The 22,958-nt window shown below is 41.1% G+C and overlaps 1 protein-coding gene across 1 annotated transcript in view; it reads left to right on the top strand.

The window, feature by feature from the left end:
- The window catches only part of LOC141790352 (uncharacterized), a 46,572-nt gene that overhangs the window by 9,914 nt on the left and 13,700 nt on the right, over positions 1 to 22,958 (top strand). Inside the window, exons 3-4 of the mRNA XM_074670174.1 lie at positions 5,835 to 6,068; positions 13,712 to 15,339. Of these exons, the coding sequence (XP_074526275.1) occupies positions 5,835 to 6,068; positions 13,712 to 15,339 (1,862 nt within the window). The remainder of the gene's footprint in view (positions 1 to 5,834; positions 6,069 to 13,711; positions 15,340 to 22,958) is intronic.

Here is a 22,958-nt window from a genome sequence, read left to right as displayed (position 1 = left end):
TTATTGAAAGTCATTGAAAGAATGTAAAAAGCATATTAAAATAAATTTGTGTCTGTAAACATGATACATATGAACGTCTTCTTTTATAGAGCAGTTTGGTGTACCATGGTGTACTATCTTATATTAGACAAGAGTCCTTCATTTTACATTAAGGTGCAAAAACAACTGTTGAGTGAGAGAGACAGAGAAAGGAGGACAACAAAAAGGGAGCTGTAAAGGTTTCAGGAGGTTGGTTTTCAGCCGAAAAAAAGGGATTTTCATTGAAGTTTGCCTTGTGACTGAAATACAGAACCTTTTCAAAAAATTGCAATATCATGTAAAAGTTTAGTTATTTCCATAATTCCATTCAAAAACTTAAATTTTCATAGATTATAGATTCAGGGCCTACAATATAAATGATATTTATTTGTTTCAATACTTCCAAGCGTCAGTGAGCGGGCAGCAAGAGCACGGCCGTCACTGGTATCGGTACAACAACATTTAGCACTAGCGGAAGCACAATGTCAACTTTTCAATACTTACATGCTTCAGCGAGAGGGCAGCGAGAGCACGGCTGTCACTGGCGCTTCAGTTAGGGGCACAACTTAGAGTTAGCTCCGGTGGGAGCACTATGCTAACTTTGCAGTTAGATCTGTACTCAGTCAGTCAGTACCGTTTTTATTGTCAAACCTGCACACTTAGTAGCTTCAGCGAGAGGGCAGCGAGAAAACCGCCGTCACTGGCACGATAGTAAGGCAGCTACACGAAGCAAACACGCTCTTGTTAGCACCTAGCCCCTGTTAACTATAAATTAGAAGCTGTACTTACATGATATCGTGGAAAGGGAAGCAAGAGCGCTGCCTCTGCCGATACCTCAGAGGAATCGGTCGATGCCGAGCGTGCAGGCTCTTACCGGTCATCTTCGATAAGCTCCAGCGGGGCACTCTGCTAACCATCCAATGTGAAGGTCAAGGCTAACGCCGCTCCTTCCTAAAACGGGAAATTTGTCGCAGCCTCTGGAGGACAAACAACTCGCGACTCAGACTGAGCAGTCTCAAGGCTACAAGCAACAGTCCTTTCATCAAATGCTATAATTAGCTCTTGCTATCAGCAGTTGGCCTGCGTTAGTGAGAAGATTCAAGGGTAATGAGTGCCCAGATGAGACCGGTAGTTATACCTTCCATGGGTTATCCAGGGTCACACGTGACTTTATTGAAATAAATATTCGACCTGCACTTGCGCGAGATGGAGACATCCAGTGAGAAGAACTGCCTCTGGCAGTCAGTAAGGGTGAAATTAAACACGTTTTTCTATCCTGGTTTTAAAAATGGAAAAATGGAAAATAATAAAAGATTGTGTCAAAACTGTTTGTGTAATATTTTGATATTACATGTGAACATCTCTATATAAAAATGAGACAATTAACTTACATTGAAGGTTTATACAGACATGTTCCTGAGCTTTTTTTCTTATATAGGCCTAAGTAACAGATCGCTGACAATCCACTCTATCTTATCCGCGCGCATCTGCACACTCCTGTGTGTTTCAATGAGACAGTCAGTGCACAGTCTGCTGCTGTCTAATCTGCTCTCAGATAAACCAAGAAACATCAGAGAGGAGCTGGCCCACACGGTGACGCGCTTCGTGTCCTCCGATGCGCCCCACTGTCCATTCTCCTGCTGCAGGGACAGCAGCTCTGACCGTCTCCGCTACCAGGTTTTTCCATCACACTGTTTCCGCGGTGCTGGGGATCACTCAGATCAATCAGATGCTGCGCCGCAGCCGCCGCACATTTAAAGGCGAGGAGAGGCGCTCATTTAATTGATGAAAACAGCCCTCGGCTGTGTTAAACCCACTCACAGATTTTCTCCTCCCCTCAGGCATTTAGGGAGGCGTGGATGCGCTCCCCTGCTACTCTATTGGCACTGCAGGAAACTTGCAAAGTGCACCGGTCACAACCTGTCTGCGCGGCGAGGGCCTACACAGGGCAGGTGCGCCTGCGTTTACGCCTGGTCTTAGAGCCCTGATCAACTGATCAGCGCACATCTGATTAACCAAAGTGCTTCTGTGGTGGTGAAGGAGTCTTAAAGCTGACGTGAAGAGGGGCTAAATAACACGAATAAACAAAAACCATGCTTCGCAATGTTGAAGAAGGTCTCATAACATAATCTGGTGTTTTCACAGCTGATGTCACAGTAAGTGAGCCAATATTGAAGTCATTAAATCCTATATTTGATTTCTTATGATCCTAAAGGCTCCTTTACCAACAAGAGATCGCTGCGGATGAGAAATAAAGGCACAAAGCCATTACGCATGAAGTTAGCCATTATAAAATTACTTATTGGTATACTTTAATTCTGTTTTTCCTAAATGCAGCCTCTTTACTGAGGAGAGAGCGCTGTGGAAGAGAAATTAAGGCGCAAAGCCGTTATGCATGAAATGAGTCATAGCTCGCAGAACAGGTGAAAAAGAGGGAGAGAAAAAAACTTTATCATTATCAAACTTTATTATTATCATTATCATTTATTATCATGTTTCTTGGTTTATCTGAGAGCAGATCAGAAAGCAGCAGACTGTGCAGTGACTGATCTCATTGAAACATACCGGAGTGCGCTGATGCACACGGATAAGATGGAGTGGATCGTCAGCGATCTGTTACTTATAAAAAAAAAAAAAAAAGCTCAGGAACATGTCTGTATAAACCTTCAATGTGAGTTATTTGTCTTATTTTTATATAGAGATGTTCACATTTAACATCAAAATATTACACAAACAATTTTTACACAATCTTTTGTTATTTTTCATTTTTCCATTTCTAAACCAGGACAGAAAAATGTTTTTTTTTTCTGTTTTTCTGTTATTCCGTTTTTCCGATTTGGTTTTAAAAACAGACAAACAAAAAAAGAAGTCAGTTTTTTCATTTTTTTTCATTTTGTTTTGAAACAGAATAACGAAAGAACAAACCATACACGGATTCACTCAGTACAGCAGCTGCAAAACGGCTTAATAATTGACCAATCTGAACCGCCGTTTCCATCGTTTCGGATTCGTACATTAGTCCATCCAATCCCCTGTCTCCCCTGCTCCGCACCGTTCTGCCCATGGTCCCGCCTTGTCCTTCCCCACCACCCCTCTCACGTCAGCTAGCTGCTCAGCTACCAAAGCATCATAGAGCCAGAAAAGACTGAAACCAGGAAGCTGTTACTGTTACCCTCCACAGGGAAGGGAAGAAAACGAAAACGTTTCAAGGAAAAGGCTGAAGCAAGGAAGAATTATGAGCGATACAGGTGCTAACAGAGACTAAATATTGGAGAAATGTACGACCGGTGGAAAAAGCTGCAGAGGGATTTGGGACTGAAGCAGAGACAGCTGAGTTTTTGTTGAACAGGTAATGACTTTGTTTACCACAGAAGGAGATGTCAGCTGAATAACTCTGGTTAGTCTGTGCCTATACTGGCTAATGACTGAACGCTGCTGGTCGGAACAGGTCGGCTCTTTCAATAGATTTAAGTTAGCCACACATCTTTAGCATTGTAAACTGAGCTGGTGAAGACACGCAGAGAAAGGTAAAGCCTCGCTCACAGTTGGCTCTGCTCTGATCAGCTGGCAGTGGCAACGTCAGACCTGCTTCGCCGGCTAATTCATGGTTTTGATCGCGCCGGTCTAATTGAAAAAGCTACCACTGTGTGTTACAAGGAGGATGACTGTCTTGTTTGTTACATTTTGTGACGGCCGGCTTGCTCTGTCGGAGGGGCCGTGTTATTAGGAGGTGAAGAAGGGCGATACGAGCGGGGGGGGGGGGGATCTTGGAACACGGAGGGGAGGGGTGAGTGAGGCTGCGTTTTTCAAACGTGTCTCATCAGCCAAACTGGGTTTCAGATCATAGACCATAGCTTTAAGTGTCCTCTGGAAACACCTCTGTCGTGTCGTGTCGTGTCGTGTCGTGTCGTGTCGTGTCGTGTCGTGTCGTGTCGTGTCGTGTCGTGTCGTGTCGTGTCGTGTACATGCAGCGCGATCTCTAATGTGTTGTTGCAGTGATGTGAGCTCTCAGGGCCACTGTATGTCACAGCTGACTGACAGATGATCCAGAGGTGATCATCACTGAAACATGTCGCTTCATGTGATGCTCCAGAGGAAAGGACGTCTCATTGCTCTTTAAACAAATCTCCTTGATTCCTCTCTCCTCTCTTCACTTCCTTCATCTGCATGCATCTCTAGTGGGAGGGACTAGGACAACCCACTGCGGTCAAGCCAGCCCTCACTTGATCTTTCGATGCGCATGTAGCCTGGGTATTGCGGTAAAATGTTAGGTCTGATGGAACTTCAAAATAAAACTCACGTCCAAGTTTGGCAATCACTTTGTCAGTGAGTAACGCAACATTAAATGATTGATAGCAGACCTTGTGTGGAAGACACCCAAAGAAAATGATCCAATTCTGATATATTATTTCAAAATAAGAGCCCTATAAATTCAAATACTGAGCTAGCATAATTGTAATTCAGAAGAGCATTAAAAGGTAAAAAATAAATAAATAAATAAATAAATAATCAACGACAATTCCACTTCAGGATAATAGCAGACCTAATGAGGAAGACACCCAGAGAAAATGATCCAATTCCAATGTATCATTACAAAATAAGAGCCCTTTAAAATCTAATACTGAGCTAACTTCTTGCTATGTACATGTTCCTAAATAAAAAGGTCAAAACAAATAATCAATCAACCATTCCTCTTCAAGATAATAGCAGACCCTGTGAGGATGACACTGAATAAAAATGATCCGATTCTGATGTATCATTACAAAATAAGAGCCCTTTGAACTTCTATACTGAGATAACCTTTTGGTATTTTAGAAAAGCATAAAAGGTCTGCTATCATCTTGAAGTGGAACAGTCAATTGATTATTTGTTTTGACCTTTTTATTCTGGGAAATGTACATTGCAAGACGTTTGCTCACTTTTTAGACACCCCCCCCCCCCCCCCCCCCGTGTTTTTTTTAAAATGATGCACCGGATGTCTCCCTCACAAGGTCTGCTATCGTCCTAAAATGAAATGTTTGATTGATATTTTATTTTTATTTCTTTTACTTTTGCTTGCTTTTCTTACATTGCAAGATGTAAGCTCAGTGAAAGAGTTCATAGTTCATTCATTATTTTGAAATGATACATAAGAATTGGATCATTTTTATTCAGTTTCATCCTCATAAGGTCTGCCATCACCTTGAAGTGGAATGGTTGATTGATTTTTTTTACCTTCTTGTTCTGGAATATGCATATAGCAAAAAGTAAGATGAGTTTTTAGACTTCAAAAGGCTCTTACTTTGAAATGATGCATCAGAATTGTATCATTTGCACTAAATATTATCCTGGTAAGGTCTGCTATCATCCTGAAGTGAAGTGGTTGATTGATTATTTTTAATAGGCATTTAATCCTAGTCTGAATATATGAGCAGATTTGCAGAGTTCCAGGTTTTTCCAAATGCTTTTATTTTGAAATCACATATAGTCAGCAATGATTTAATACTCACTGACAAACTGATTGCCAAACTTGGGCGAGAGTTTTATTTTGAAGTTTTGTCAGACCAACTATTTTACCTCAATACCCAGGATATACAGGCATGGAAAAATCAAGTGAGGGCTGGCTTGACCACAGTGACCACCCTAAAGGTCTTGAGAGAGCAAGACAGATACAAGACAGAAGAGGGGAGAGCGTAACGTCAGTTGAGAAATGAACGGATCTTTTCAGTAAGTGATTCAGTTTAGTTCACTCGCTCACCCAGATGACTCGTTCTTTTTGAACGAAGCGTTCACGAACGCAACATCACTAACCGTCAGCCATTTCTGAAACTCCTCAGAGAAAGACATCGCCGACATCAAGACATCGTTTTCTCTCCCTTCTTTGGTTCTTGGGTGTGAGGAGATGTCCAGATTTCAGGATCATAAAGATTTATTCGAGCGGCGGCTGCTCACTGCGGTCACCAGAGACATGGAAGAAAGTAGAACAGTATCTGGATACGAAGAGGAGCTGCAGCGCCAAAGAGAACTACTGGATGTGATTTTAATCCCTGAGATAATGCTGCACACAGCAGGTTAGTTTCTGGAAATGTGTTTGATTATGTTAAGGGGAATCGAGCCCGTAGCTAAGGTTGATAGACGTAAGCTCTGACCTAATACGATTTAATTCATGTAGAAAACACATCCGTTTGTTTTCGTCGGCCACGAACTCAAGATACAAATCGTTGGTTAAATGTTGAGGACTTTATCAGGGGCTCAGGCCTGTAACATGACGTACACGACGAAGCCACGAACCCCCATTGTTCTTCCATTCGTTTATTCATTGATTTATTTTCAATTTAAATACGATTTCTGTGATCAATTTTGTAGTGATGGTGGACACAGAAGCCTAGCTGTCAGGCAGAAAAAGGACAGAAGAGCAGAAGAGAGCTAAGCATGACAGTGATACAGTCCGAGCTAAAGGCTAACACAGGAGCTAAACTGTTTGTGATAATGTCCATCCAACCCACAGTCAGCAGTTATTCTGCAGTGGTCTGTTCAAACTTGAGAGTCTATCAGTAAATAAAGAGTGAGGTTACGTTAGCTCTGCTTGGTAGATGACTGGCTGGTTATAACCAGGATTTACTAACGTCACACTGACATGTCTTAGAGCACAGGTACCAATGTACTTATCCCTGTCAGAAATTGTTTCCCCTGGCCGCGGGAGGGCGCATGCGCTCTTTGAAGGTGGAGCAACAGAACTGCACCTCATTTCATATAAGTACATTAAAACGAACAATTGTATCGTGTAGGAGCTATAATGCAGTGTATATGTGTCACGTGGTGTTTGTGGTTACTATGGTAACCATCGGAAGTTTGGGTCACGGGACACAGGTGGTGAATGCCTAGAGGATGGAGAAAGGGGAGCGGGGTAGCCGTAATTTTTGTTGATCGCAACGTTTTGCCTTTTTGATTGTTTACTACTGGCTGTGCCTGGATTCATACAGTGTGTGTGTGCAGAAGTGCAAATCACCGCTTCATTAAAGCCACCTCAACTGGATTCCATGCCTCGGTGTGTCTCTGTTGGTAAGGCGACAGTACGTCAGACAAAGACAGGACCCTTCACTTTCCTCTCAAGCAACAAAACAGGTTTAGGAGTCACTAAATATTGTTTAGTACAATGTTTTAGTGTTGTAATTTTCTACAAGGTTTTTGAAACACCAATGTAGTTGCGTATTTTGGTTTGCTAAGCTGCCCATATGATTCATGCCTGATTCTCTCCCAGCTAGTGATGGGAAAAAACATTCTTATCAGTGAACTGAATCAGGTCACGAGTGGGATTGTAAGAACAGCGAATTTCCATCACACCCTAAATGCAGCAGAACATGCACACAGCACAGCATGTTTACACTTAAAAACAGAAAACATGGATCGACTATGTGGGACTTCTTCAAAGTTTTCTCAAACCTCAACCAAGGCCACTGGGACTTATAGACTTTTGTAAAATCCAAGAAATTTACCAGACATGACCCAGAGGCTAAGGTTTAAGAATTGTTAAGAATACAGCGATTCCCTTTTTTGACCAATCAGGAGCAAGTCTGACCTAATTGGAACAGATACCCTCCAGAACCCACTACCCGCCCACTCCCCTCCCCGCAGCCATCACTGCCATCACTGCCATCACTGCCATCACTGCTTTGTTTTGGGCTGTAAACAGCCACATTGTTCCATGCACAAGCTTCCCATCTAGGAAGAAGAAAAGACTGAGTGGCTAAAGTTCATTTATCAAGGAAATGTGCCAGCCACACTCAGTAAGACTGTGCATGTGTATGCTGGTCACTTAGTTAATCTGTAAAACACAGCACTGAAGAGTGAAGAAGATAAAAAAAAAATACATAATAGAGCTAACTGGGCAGTTGTCAAGTTTAGCTCACAGGTCAATGAAGGATAAAATATCAAGTAGTAATGGAGCCATATGTGCTCCAACAAAGCAGGGATCATCATCTTAGTCTGAACACTGCAAAGACTCAAAATCTTTCAAGAATGTTTGAATTCCTAGTTGAAATGTCTTATATCTAGTCAGATCACACTGAACTTAAAATTTATCACCCAAAGTCACTTGATTTTACACTTGCTTGAAACAAATTTTCATTTGAAAGAAAAACTGCTCTTTAACTAAACAAAAATGTTTTTATCCGATTACTCAATTACTTGATGGAATTTTCTGTAGAATACTCGAATACTCGAATATTTGATTGCTGCAGTCCTACTGCAATCATAACAGTATTTTTTTTTTTTATCGAATTCATGTCATGATCTTAGGTAAATATATACATGTTTGAGTGTGTGTGTTATCGGTCAACAGTTATCAGTAGGGCCGATATGGTTATGATTTTATCGATAAAGATTAGAGCCAGACCGATTAATCAGTCAGGCCAATAAATTGGGCCGATTATGCCTGTCACCGATTAATCGACATCAGCCAAAATGTAGCTGATTATAAAAATTTTTGCTCCACGAGGATTCTGTGGCTCCTGCTCCTGTGTGTCTGTGTGTTGGGCTGCACACTGCCCGAGCGCCCGCCCTCTCCGTCCACAATTATCTAATGTAAGACTATGGAACGGCGTTTTAACATCGTGTTAGTTGCTTTTTTTGTGAGATAAACAGAGATAAATGCTACTGTTAATTCACACGTCCACCATTATGTAATGTAAGAAAATGATTCGGGGTTTTAACGTTGTTTAAGTTGCTCATTGTGAGTTTACATTTTTAATTTTTTTTAATACTTGCTGTGTTTAACGTTTGACTTCTGTATTTACTATTGTGTTTACAGCTTGTTCTTATTAATCATTGGTTTACACTACAGTTCTTATGTTGACAGTTCTATAATTTGAGTTCCTTGTTTTAATTTAAAAGTGTTCTGTCTCTGTCTTTAATCATATAGGTATTATAATGATTTATGATTATATACACTATATTTTCCGTGTATATCAATGGATTTATTATATATCAGCCGATATATTGGATATCGGCTTTTTTTTTCGTCCCCAGTGTTGGTATCAGCATCGGCCCCAAAAATCCCATATTGGTCAGGCTCTAATAAAGATACAGATATTCCTTATTGGTATCGATACTTATCAATACTGTTATCCATACTACAACACACAATTTTGTGTAAACAATAAAGACTTAAGATTTTCAAAGATTCAACCTGTTTTTTATTATCACAAGGTAATAATGAAGCTTTAATAATGCATTACGAATAGGGATGCACAATATTATCGGCACAATATCGGTATTGGCTGATAAAAGCTTAAAAACATGTTTATCGGTATCGGCAGATATGAAAATTCCTGCCGATAAGATGCTATTCAGTTAGGATTATTATTATCTTCCATCTGAAAAATAAGCTCCTTAAATAAATTGTAGCACTTCATTTATTTGCACTGCAGAGCTCTGTGTCTGTCACCAGGTTGTTACAGCAGCTCTAAAATAATCAAATGCAACTTGGTTATGTTTAAAAATGCATTGTACATTTAAAGTTCATGTGATCTAAAGAAATTATTTTTCTGTATTTCAATACTGAATGTCTTGAGTTTGAAAAAATAATACATTTCATATTTATGGTAAAATCAAATGTTTTTTGTCTTGTTCTATGTGTGTTTCTTAAACACATAAGACCGTCACAATAAGAGTAACATATAAATTTCAGTACAGGATAGACTTAGCTTTCTTTACAGTGAAAAAAACAAACTTGTGATTATCGGTATCAGCCAAAAGGGGTTTCGATATATCGGCAAATCGGATATCGGCAAAAATCCAATATTGTGCTTCCCTAATTACAAATGCTTCTCAGAGGCAAAAAGAAAGCTAAGGAGATGGCAAAACTCCTACCCAGCCCTGCGTCAGTCATCATCTTCTCATTTTCATCCTCTGACAGCTGCTGGAGAGAGATTAGATTGCCATCAGCCAGTTAACATCCATGGGGTGGACATGGAGGTGGTGCCATCCTACAAATATCTTGGTGTTCATCTAGACAACAAGTTGGACTGGTCCCTTAATACAGATGCACTCTTTAAGAAGGGGCAGAGCCGTCTCTTTTTCTTAAGGAAGCTCAGATCAATTGATGTCTGTGGAAAGCTGCTGCAGATGTTTTATCAGTCCGTGGTAGCCAGTGCTTTGTTTTATGGTGCAGTCTGCTGGGGAAATAGTTTAAAGCAGAAGGACAGGAGGCGACTGGAAAAACTGGTGAAGAGAGCTAGTTCTGTGGTTGGATCCAGTTTGGACTCACTGGAGGCTGTGGTGGAAAGGTATACACAGAAGAAAGTGGAGGCCATCATTCGTCACACTGATCACCCACTCCACACCATCCTGGACCAGAGAAAAAGCAGCAGTGGACGACTCACGTCTGTGCGCTGTAGGACGGAGAGATACAGAAGATCATTCCTCCCTGCAGCCACCAGAGTCTTCAACTCTTTAATATTTGGAAGATGAGCCACAAACCAAATGAATTTCCCTTCTGGGATTAATAAAGTATTTTTTATCTTTATCTTTATCTTTATTTAATAAATTTATCATGTATATTGCATATATTCTCAAAGATAAATTGTGATGACTTTTTTAAACTACCTGGGCTGAGAGGACTTTCTGCTTTAACTTGCCCTCATTCACATAATGGATTGTGACAGTGACATAGTGGTCCTGTGTAATAATTGTCCACCCATCGCTGGTTATGGCCACTTTTGACTCATTAGCAAGCTCAGCTATGAGATTTTTCTTTTCAACTTCGTACCAAGCTGATAGGAGGGTGCCTGACAACTCTTCTCTGGAAGGGGGGGTGTAACCTGGGTTAAGGGCTCTGGTCATCTCCCTAACATCATCACGAAAAAAGCAACACACATTTAGTTAATATTAGGACAGCTGACAGGCTCACGCTAACTTCAAGTGGACTTGCTATTAACTATTTACCTAAACCACTTGGAATTGACAGTAGCAAATGGCTGGAGATCCTTCACAGTGAACTTTGTGACGACCCTATGGCATTCCTGCACTTTTTCTGCTGTCATCTTCATTTGCCTGGCGATTGTGAACGGGGTGGTCTGCGATGTTAGCACAGCTGTGGTTGCTGCTTCCTGGTTTATGCTGCCTACGGGGTTAACGGAGTATATCAGTACTGTGACTTGACATAGCAGAAACAAAACCGGGTGCTGCCACCACGGTGCTGCGGTTATTAGTGTTAGCCAGGCTGCTAACTTTACTCGTGTTGCTATAGCAATCAAACAGCCAATCAATCTACCTCACAGACAGATCCTTCAGAGTGTCATGGCGAGGAGAAGTGTCTAAATGACATGGCTTATCAACAGGGGTACCCCAGGGTTCAGTGCTTGGTCCCCTACTCTTTTCCTTATACACCACCTCACTTGGTGCAGTGATCCGCTCTCATGGCTTCTCCTACAACTGCTATGCTGACGACACTCAGCTATTCCTGTCTTTTCCTCCTAATGACACAACTGTCCCAGCTCGGATATCAGCGTGTCTGGCTGATATCTCCACATGGATGAAGGAACGCCACCTTCAGCTAAATCTGTGCAAAACTGAGCTTATTGTCCTTCCTGCTTGTTCCTCAGTCCAATTACAGATCAATTTCCTGCTTGCTTCCAATCAACATGTGCCCACAAACTCTGTCAGAAATCTGGGTGTCATGATTGATGACCAGCTGACCTTTAAGCTACATGTGGCCTCAATTTCACGGTCTTGTCGATATGCCTTCTATAACATCAGGAGGATCAGACCCTACCTGACACAACAGGCTACACAGCTTCTGGTACAGGCCCTTGTGATATCACGCATCGACTACTGCAATTCCCTCCTAGCAGGCCTTCCTCATGTAAACCTCTGCAGATGATCCAGAATGCAGCAGCACGCCTGGTCTTTAACCAGCCCAAAACAGCACGTCACCCCACTGTTAATCTCTCTTCACTGGCTTCCAGTAGCAGCTCGAATCAAATTCAAAGCTCTTCTCCTGGCTTATATAACATTAGCAAGAATGGCTCCTGCCAACCTGGGGTCCCTCATCCAGGTCTACACTCCCTCTCGCCTACTCCGCTCTGCTTGTGAAAGACGCCTGGTGCTCCCAGCCCAGCGCGGCTCCAAATCACTGGCCAGACTCTTTTCCTCTGTTGTGCCCAAATGGTGGAATGAATTACCTAACTCTATACCATCCGGAGAGTCCCTTTCTACTTTTAAGAGAAGTCTGAAAAATTATCTGTTTAGGGAACACTTGTGAACTTAATCTGACCCTTCTCCTCTTTGCCCTCAGGGGGAGAATGAGTCAGAGGGTCTATGACTCAGCTGTTAGGATTTTTTTAGCATTATTACTGAATTTTGTTGAAGATTGAGGTATACTGTTGCAGCTTTGCATGCAGTTGGTTTGTTGATTATTGTACCCCCCCCCCCCCCCCCCCCCACACACACACACACACACACCACACACCCCCCCCAAAAAAATAAATAAATAAATAAAACTTGCACTTAATGGCAGCACCCGCAGCCGAATAACTTATAACACTGTTGTCGCACTAACTGGGTCTGTAGATGTTTCCTCTGTATTCCTTTCAGTCGCTATCTGCAGCAGCTCTGTGTAGCTACTCCGGCTCATGCAGATATCCTTTTGGTTCCAAAGTGAATGGAACTTCATCGTCTCTGTCATAGTCACTCATTTTGAATTTCCTACGCTGCCTCACAATCCTTAGAGTACAAACAAAAGAATTACGATACTTGATCAAACTTACACGAGGCTAGAACCAGCGCTCGAAACGTAGCTTGTTTACATTCCCTACAGCTGAAAGGAGGAGGGGGGACGGAGCGCAGTAGCGCTGCGCGGAAGGACACAGGAGTTAGTTAGGTCCCGATAAATGTTTATATTTCCGAAGACTTAATGCACTTAAAAAATATTTTATGTATCGTACTCTTAAACTGTGGTATTACTTTTTGATTTTAGTTCTTGTAGGCAGAGAAAATAGCCTTTGAATTTGGAAGCAGAAAGTTATCGGTTATCTGTATCAGCTCAAGAATAAAGTAACCAGCATCCCTAAATAATTCATATAATAATGTCTTTATACCTGACCTCCATTAGAGACGCTTCGTTTACCAAACCCAACCATTTCATTAACATCAAAACTGTGAGATTTTAAATAAAAAAACTAAGTATTTAATTAAAGATTTACTAGTATATGTATAAAAAGGGTGAATATGCACCAGTTTTTTTGATACATTTAGTCAATTCACAGTTTTTTGTGAATTCTTTTAAAGGCTTTTTTCTTTTACTGAAAGTAGTTAAAGTATGTCATGCATTTAGTTAAAATAGTCTGTGTTTACATTTCTGAGAGAGCTGGTCATCATCATTTGAGCATACGTATGGTCTGAGGAGCTTCTATATTTGTTCACAGAGTAAGAACAAATTCAAGGAAGAAAATATTGATGAATCACAGATTTGTGTCAAATGTTCGTACGCACGATTTAGGCACAAATTTGTTTGTACGCACTGTTTGTGAATGAGGCCCAGAGTGTCAACAAGCAGGAGGCTCCTGTAATCATTGGTCCAGTAAATGAGATTTTCATTACAGTTTAGCAGCAGAGCTGAAAATAAAGATCCTGAGGTTGTTTTTTTTTCAGATTTTCTTTTCCATCAGGAAGATGATTTAATATCTCATCAATATTTGTTCACTGTGTCCTGCAGATGTTCAGCTACTAATAGTGAAGGAAGAGGAGCTTCCCCCTGAGCAGCAGGAGAGGAGCCCCTATCCAGACCAGGAGGATAATGAGTCCCCACTCATTAAAGAGGAACAGGAGGAGAACGAGTCCCCACTCATTAAAGAGGAACAGGAGGAGAATGAGTCCCCACTCATTAAAGAGGAACAGGAGGAAGTGTGGATCGGTCAGAGAAGAGAGCAGCTTCAAGGACTGGAGGAGGCTGATACCAAGGTCCTGTTTCCTTCAGTCCATATGAAGAGTGAAAATGATGAAGAGGAACCTGAGTCTTCACTGCTTCATCAGAGACTCACTGACCACATGGAAACAGCAGCTGGTGGAAAGGACTGTGGAAGACCAGAACCAGCAAGGGGCTCAGATCCAGAAAAGAATTTAGAGAATGAGGTTCAGACTGAAACCTCATCAGATACTGGATCAGGGTCTGAAACTGATGCAGATGACTGGGAGGAGACCAGAGACTGGCTTCAAATATCAAAAACTGCCACAAACAAAAGAGCAGAGACTGTAAAAGTGAACAATTGTCCTGATCCTGATAAAACCAATCATGTGGTTTCTCTGACAGAAAATAGACCTTTCAGCTGCTCTGAGTGTGGAAAAAGATTTTGTAGTAAAGACAATCTCACTTTACATGTGTTAGTCCACACTCAAGAAAAACCTTTCAGTTGCTTTGAATGCGAGAAAGCATTTGGACACAAAGTAAGTCTAAAAACGCATATGCTTGTCCATGCCAAAAAAAAACCTTTCAGCTGCTCTGAGTATGGTCAAAGTTTCACTTTTGAAGATTATATAGGCAGACACATGTTGGTCCACACTGAAGAAAAACCTTTCAGCTGCTGCGAGTGTGGTAAAAGATTTAGTCGTCAAGACAATCTCACTTTCCACATGTTAGTCCACACAGAAGAAAAACCTTTCAGCTGTTCTGAGTGTGGAAAAAAATTTAACCGAAAAGCAAATCTGACACGACATATGTTTGTTCATGCCAAAGAAAAAACTTTCAGGTGCTTTAAATGCGGGAAAGCATTTAGACACAAAGCAAGTCTGAATAGGCATATGCTTGTACATACCGAAGAAAAACCTTTCAGCTGCTTGAAATGCGAGAAAGCATTCAGCCAAAAAGTTACCCTGAAAAGGCATATGCGTGTCCATGCCAAAGAAAAACCTTTTAGCTGCTCTGAGTGTGGGAAAAAATTTCGTAGTCAAGACAATCTCACTTTACACATGGTAGTCCACACTCAAGAAAAACCTTTCAGCTGCTCTGAGTGTGGAGAAAGATTTAACCGAAAAGCAAATGTGATACGACATATGATTGCCCACACCGGAAGAAACCCATTCAGCTGCTCTGAATGCGGGAAAGGATTTTGCCTAAAAGCAAATCTGATACGACATATGTTTGTCCACACCAAAGAAAAACCTTTCAGCTGCTCTGAGTGTGGAAAAAGATTTAACCGTGAAGCAAATCTGATACGACATATGTTTGTCCACACCAAAGAAAAACCTTTCAGCTGCTCTGAGTGTGGAAATGGATTTAGCCAAAAAGTTACTCTGAAAAGGCATATGCTTGTCCACACAAAAGAAAAAACCTGTCAGCAGCTGATCTGAATGCAGGAAAGGATTTAACTACACAGTAGAGTTGACACCACACGATTGTTCATCACTGAAGAACACTTCTCAGCTATTTGGTTGTGGTTTTTTATTTTCCCTTCATCTGCAGCTTCACATGTCAAGACACAGTTTGGAGGAAGACCTCTTCACCTGTTTTGAATGAAGTAGACTTTCTTTGTGTTCAGAGTTATAAAGTATGTGTTATTGAAAGTCATTGAAAAAATGTAAAAAGCATATTAAAATAAATTACTCAACTCAACTCAACTCAACTTTATTTATAAAGCACTTTAAAACAACCTCAGCTGAAACAGAGTGCTGTACATAAAAGTAGTGCAGACATAAATGAGTAAATAAAACAAATAAATCATTAAAACAAAGGTGCACATAGTAAAATAATTTGTGATATTGTTCAAAAAGTTATTTCAAACAATGAAACAATTAATAAAAACTAAAACAAACCGTAAAAACACTAAAACATGAGCAGAGTCTCAAGCTGGATTAAAAGCCAAAGAATAAAAATGGGTTTTAAGACTTATTTTTAAAAAGCGGACAGTGAGGGGGCTTGTCTTATGTGGAGGGGAGAAAGCCCTGTCCCCTCTGAGCTTACGCTTTGACCTCAGTACCTCCAGGAGCAGCGGATCAGCTGACCTGAGGCACAGAGAAGGAGCGTGGGGATGGAGGAGCTCAGAGAGGTACACGGGGGCCAGACCATTTAAAGGTTTAAAAACAAATAAAAGAATCTTAAAATGGACTCTAAAATGCACAGGCAGCCAGTGGAGGGAGGCCAGGATGGGAGTAATGTGCTCCCTCTTACGTGCTCCAGTTAGAAGCCGGGCAGCTGCGTTCTGCACTAACTGGAGACGTGTGAGGGAGCCCTGACTGACTCACAGGTACAGTGCGTTACAGTAATCCAGCCGAGATGTAATAAAAGCATGGATTACTGTATTGAAGTGCTGCTGTGCAAGAAAAGGCTTCACTTTAGCTAGCTGCCTTATGTTAAAGAAGCTGGACTTCACCACTGAGCTAATCTGACGATCCAATTTAAAATCACTGTCCATCTTAAAACCCAAGTTTGACACTGTTGGCTTTAAATAGTCTGCCAAAGGGCCCAAGTCAACAGGAGGGGGGTCACACGGGCCACTGGGACCAAACACCATTACTTCTGTTTTTTTTAAATCTAGTTAAACATGATACATATGAACATCTTTTATAAAGCAGTTTGTTGTACCATGGTGTACTATCTTACATCAGACAAGAGTCCTTCATTTTACAACTAGGTGCAAAAACAACTGTTGAGAGAGAGACAGAGAAAGGGGGACAACAAAATGGGAGCTGCGAAGGTTTCAGGGGTTGGTTTTCATCTGAACAAAGGGGATTTTCATTGAAGTTTGGCCTGTAATTGAAATACAGACCCTTTTCAAAAACTTTGAATATCATCTAAAAGTTAAGTTATTTCCATAAATCCATTCAAAAACTTAAACTTTCATACATTATAGATTCAGGGCCTACAATTTAAATGATCTTAAATATTTATTCATTTATTTTTACATAATTTGGGCTTCTAGCTCATAAAAGCCACGGAAACAGGAATTCAAGAATGCTGTGAAGAAATCTTAGTTTTTGCAGCAAATAAAAGAAAAAATTAGGATCACATCAAACCAATCACAATATGGTACTTTCAAATCGATATGTCAATCTTCAATACTTGGTTGGGAATCCCTTTGCCTCAATCACTGCCTCCATGTGCCGTGGCATTGAGGCAATCAGCCCATGGCATTGCCTGGGAGTTATGGAAGCCCAGACTTCCTTGATGCTTGCTGTCAGCTCTTCTTTGTTTTTGGGTCTGGTGCCCCTCATTTTCCTCTTGATAATCCCCCATAGATTCTTAATGGGGTTTAGGTCCGGCGAGTTGACTGACCAGTCAAGCACTGTGATGGTACGGGCATCAAACCAGGTTTTGGTGCTTCTGGTGGTATGGGCAGGGGCCAGGTCCTGCTGGAAGAAGAAATCTGCCTCTCCATACAAATTCTCAGTAGAAGGAATCATGAAGTCCTCTAAAACACTCTGGTAGACTGTTGCGGGGACCTTGGATTTAAGGAAGCAGAGTTTACCAACACCTGCACCAGACATTGCACCGCAAATCATGACTGACTGTGGATATTTCACACTGGACCTCAAGCAGCTTGGATTCTGTTTCTCACCCATCTTCCCCCAAACCCTTGGACCTTGACTTTACTTTCATGGGAAAAGAAGACCTTGGACCACTGGCAAACAGTCCATTCCTTCTTCTCCTTGGTCAAGTTGAGATGCTTCCTACGTTGGCTCAGGCTTAGAAGTGAAGATGCTGCGCATGTTTCAAACAATTCTCAAAGTTGGTTTTTGCGAGTGTTAAACATTTTTTAATTTTGACTTGGTGGTTGGCATAAACTGGTTTGTGACTGGATCAGAATGGCAACCCAAGGAGAGGAGGAGGACGACATGGAGTTAAGGAGCTGGAGTGTAGTAGAGAGTCAGAGAGGAAGGTGGTCAGGGGTAAACAGGCGAGATGAGGGTTTGATCAGGAACAAGACAACCGTAAAAAGATAGTGAGAGAAGAATTTAAAATAATTCTAACATTCAAAAGGGAAGATGAACACTTACAGGTGGGTCATATAGCACTGTCAAGAGAGATAAAGAAAAAGATAGGAGAGGTGGAAACGGCCAAAGTCCTGAGGGATGGAAATTTGTTGGTGATATGTAAAACAGATGAACAGAAGAACAAAGCGTTACAGATTGAAAGTTTTTGTAATAAAATGGTGAGTGAAAGGAGAGTGTTGGGTGAGAGGAGACTGGTGAGGGGAGTGACAACAGGCATTCTTGTGGATGAGGATTTGGAGAGACTCAAGAGGAGTATTAGTGGAGCTGAGGTAAGTAGAGTCAAGAAACCACAGAGAACAGTGAATGGTGAGCGGCTGGACAGTCTGTCAGTGCTTTTGGAAGTGCAGGGGAATGAACTACCACAACGGGTCCGAGTCGGGTGCATGAGCTTTCCTGTTAGGGCTTATGTACCTCCCCCACTTTGCTGCTGTAAATGTCAGAAGTATGGGCATATTGCTGCAGCTTGTAAAGGGAAGTAGAGATGTCCTAATGTGGTGGAGAGCACAGATATGAAGAGTGCGAAGAGAGAACAGCACAAGTGTTGTAATTGTGGAGGACAGCACAGGGTGACGTTTGGTGGTGATGTGAAGTAAGGAAGACAGCTGTGGAGATTGAACATGTTAAAGCAGTGAGAAACCTCAGCTATGCAGAGGCAGTGAGAAGGGTGCAAGGCCAAAGAGGCAGAGAAAAACAGGAGACAAACAAGTTGCCAAGAACACGGACAGATCAGACAGTGGGAGATATAGCAGGACTGACGATGGATAAATTGGTTTTGTTTATGGTATATGTGATCAATTGTGCAGATCAGTTCAAACAAAAGACAGAAAAAATAAAGATAATTGTGAGAAGTTGAAGCTGAGAAGTATTTGGGTGTCAAAGATGTGTCTTTGACACCCAAATACTTAGATAGTGTCTAAGTATTGTCACTCCACTCCACACAGACTGCAGCAGAGGACTAACCCGGAGTGGACCATGATGGAATATTGTTGAAAAACATGAGTTTTTAGACGATTAATGCTATGCCCCGATGGATCCAATAATACTGACGTCTGCTGCATGATTTTGGGTCTAAATATCTCCCGAAGCACTGCTTGGATCAGGAAAACCTTCTGGGTGAGTATTTTGTTCTACTTCATTCTACAAACAATGTAAAAGCTGTTTTAACCAAACTTATCCTTTAATTGAAGGTGGAGGGTATAAACATGTCCGGCAGGTATGGGAGGCCCTCTTCACTTCACCGGAAAACCTTGTCGCCATGGCAACTGAAAGACGCTCCCCGTGTATGGCTGTTACGCTGAGGCACAGATTGCGAGTCGCTAGGATCGCTGTGCAGGGTTGATAAGAAATGTATGTTTCCAAAATGATGTTTAGGTTGACATAGAGTTAACAGTGACACAGATGGATTTCATTGGGATAGGGCAGATACCTGCTACCCTGCCTTTTGTGTGTGTGAAATGGGGCTCATTCTCAGTTTGGAGCCGCACCAGCTGTCTCGTTTTTTTTTTCTTCTTTACAGTCATAAAAACAGAAGCCGTTACAATGACAGGAGCTATATTATACTTTTAATAATTTGAAGTGATCACATGTCTTTCAATGCTATCACAATCTGACATTTCCAATTGAACAAATTAATTAATACTGCTCACATTTTAAGGTGCTAGGGCTTCATGATCGATTCAAACGTCAGCATAGAGTAAGATTTGCTTGTTTCGTTAAATCCTATTAAACCACACTTCTTGTGAGTTTCTGTTAGTGTGATAGAGGTGTGGGGAACATATTTGACGCATATGGCACTTATATTTATATGTTGTTTACAGGCTCACTGTTTAAGAGCTGAATGGTCCACTACCCCTCTGCCCAATGTTACACTTATGAAATGATGGGCCAGGTCCTCTCTGATGCAACACATTTAATAATGCTGCAAAGCAAAACAAAACACTAGGAATGTCCCGATATTACATTTTCACTTCCGATACGATACTGATACTGCAGCATTGAGTATTGACCAATACCGATGTTAATCCGATACGATATCAGCATTAAACATACATACTTTTATTACTTATTTTGTAGTATGTCTGTCATGTTAGAAAAGGCTTGATTAAGTGATTTTATTCAAACAAAGAACAGTAGTCAGCAACAGTAGGTATGAGGAAAAACTGACCCATTTATTATTAACCAATGGGTAACAGAAACTTTAACATTAAACATAAGAATATACTAGTATTTGAATAAAATAAATGATAAATTAGAAGACACAGAAAATAACCTAAATAAATCAAATGAAAACAGCAGGAGCAGGGTCTGGAATGGACTGCTTATATCAGAGTGCTTATATCGGAGATTTTAGATTCATTCCGATACGATACCGATATTTGGTTTTTTGCCGATATCGGACCGATATCCGATATCAATATCGGACTGGGACACCTCTACAAACACAGTAAACAGGAGGACTCAGTGCATTCATTCGGTCTCAGTAATACTGACGTCTTCTGCTTCTTCATGTCAGCTACTGAAATATATTGGTCCAGTCTCATACTCTCTGCAACTGAACATCTTTTTAACTTATATTCATGAAATATAAAGATAATGACATATTTTCAATATCATGTACCTGAGTGAACTGTATTTATTTATCAATATCATGTACCTGAATGAACTGTATTTATTTATCAATATCATGTACCTGAATGAACTGTATTTATTTATCAATATCATGTACCTGAATTTAACATGAAGCAGGTCTCTTTGCTCTGACTAACAAAATTACGTACTGCTACTTTAATTCAACACTGCATGATAAAAACCAAACTGATTCTAGCGCGACTCACAGATTCGCGCTCTTACAGCACCACACTTCTGTTTCACGGCTCAGCTCTACCAGGCATACAAACACACAGACACAACCACACTACCGCACATGCGCCTCGGCCGCAGACTTGTGTACACACGCAGACCATCAACATCTTGAACATGTATAAACCTGGATAATTACTATTCTAAACAGTAAATGGGCCTGTTTCTCTCTCCGGTTCATTACCCCGATCGCAGCGGACGGCAAATCCGCCATTTTACAGCCTAGCTTTCAGTCGCGGCGCAGAGTCATACACAAAACCAAACGAACTCACTCCAAATCGCCACCTCAGTCACACATTTTAAGGCACTTAACCTGTAACCTGAACTACTATTCTCTGTCATTTAGATGTTGTCTGTATCCCAACCTTACCTGTAAAGCAAAACAAAACACATTAACAGGAGGACTCGGTAGCTGTGTCCCAATTCAGGGGCTGCAGCCTACGGAGGCTGGATTTGAAGACTGGTTACGTCACAGCGGTGCGTTGGAGGCTGTCCCAATACGGAGGCTCCTCCAAATGCTGCCGACGAATCCATCCTCCGTTTCGGGGGCCGCGAAGGACGGGTTCGGTGAATCCTTCATAGCCCCACATATCCCAAGATTCATTGCGCATGAACACCGAACATAATGGACACGGCCAAACTTCAAAAGGAGTCCTGTTTTATCCACATATGAGGGATATCTGGCAACAACTATGTGATTGTGTTTCTAAAACATCAAAGAATATTTAGTTTTTCTGTGTGAAAATGTGCTGTTTGGGCTCTTTTCAAGTAATATACTTAATATAAAAGCAGTTCTTTATAAATCATCTCATTGTTGTATAAAAATATGTTCATAAATGTTAATTCTCTTGGGAAAAAAACTTGGTGTTTTTATTTTTTTGTTTTTATTTTTATTTTTCACAGGGAATTAAAAAAAACACACTAAATCATTTCAGCAGCTTGTATTTTATACTTTTTTATTTATCATCCCCCCAGCACTTGATCAAATGTTGAAAATGTACGTTGTTGCCTTACTCTCATGTAAATGGTGGTTCTATACTCTATCAATAGGAATAATAATAATAATAATAATAATAATAATAATAATAATAATAATAATAATAATAACGCAAAGTCATAAAAAGATAGTAAAAATCATCCTGTTTAAAATGTAAGGTTTTGGTTTACGTGTGTTTAAAAGTAATGTAAGCCTGACTGGTGAGGGCGGCGCTGTGTGACGTCGAGGGTGACAAACAGAAAATGCTTCGTAGACCAGACCGTCTCAATTCAGTTCGGCCTTTGCTGTCTACGCAGGCTACAAAGGCTGGATCCTCCGGAGGCTACAGCCTCCGTAGGCTGCAGCCCCTGAATTGGGACACAGCTTCTGCATTCATTCGGTTTCAGTAGTACTGACTTCTTCTGCTTCTTCACGTCAGCTACTGATGTGGCACCTAAAGCACCGAGCGCCCTCTGCTGGTGAAACATTATAATCTAAGAAGACACACATTAACAGTACTCTTGTGTGACCTTAAAAAATGAAATGGGGGCAACTATTTTAGTACTTTTGTCACCATTATAGTGCCACACTTACGTGGTTTGGGACGGCCCTCAATGTGGCGGACCCTCCGCGAGAACGCGCAAACAGAGGGATGGGGCCTTTTTCAAACCGCCCCCTACACACTCCCCTCGCAGCTGAATGAAGTTCACTTCACCAGGGTGTAGGGTATAAATACAGCTTTGGGACAGAAACTTCACTCGATCTCAGGCGGAAACAGATAAACAAAGAAAATAAGAAAAAGAAAATATAACGTAGAAAATACAAAAGAAACTTACTCCCACGCTTCTTTGGCTGCATTTATTTTTTTTATTGAAGAGTTTTTCATGTTTCACTCTCACTTGAATGAATTCTTTTGTTTTGTGACAGTCCCTGTTAATATTAAACACTCAAACACGAACTGTCTGAATAATAGCAAGGCAGGCCTTAATCAATGACATGTACATCTTAAGTTGATAACATCTGCACTTATTAAATATTTGTGTTAGTTTAACAGTGTTTGTGCAGGCACATATGTGTGGAACTGACATTTGTATGTTGCTTCTTGCATGGCTCACACCGGACACAATTTAGCGCTGCACGT

This window comes from Halichoeres trimaculatus, unplaced genomic scaffold (assembly GCF_033239565.1).
Source record: "Halichoeres trimaculatus isolate MK-OKI-2021-1 unplaced genomic scaffold, fHalTri1.1 fHalTri1_scaffold_5, whole genome shotgun sequence".
Classification (NCBI taxonomy): Eukaryota; Metazoa; Chordata; class Actinopteri; order Labriformes; family Labridae; genus Halichoeres; species Halichoeres trimaculatus.
The sequence above is the reverse complement of the archived record's forward strand: the minus strand, read 5'-3'. Positions and strand labels throughout refer to the sequence as shown.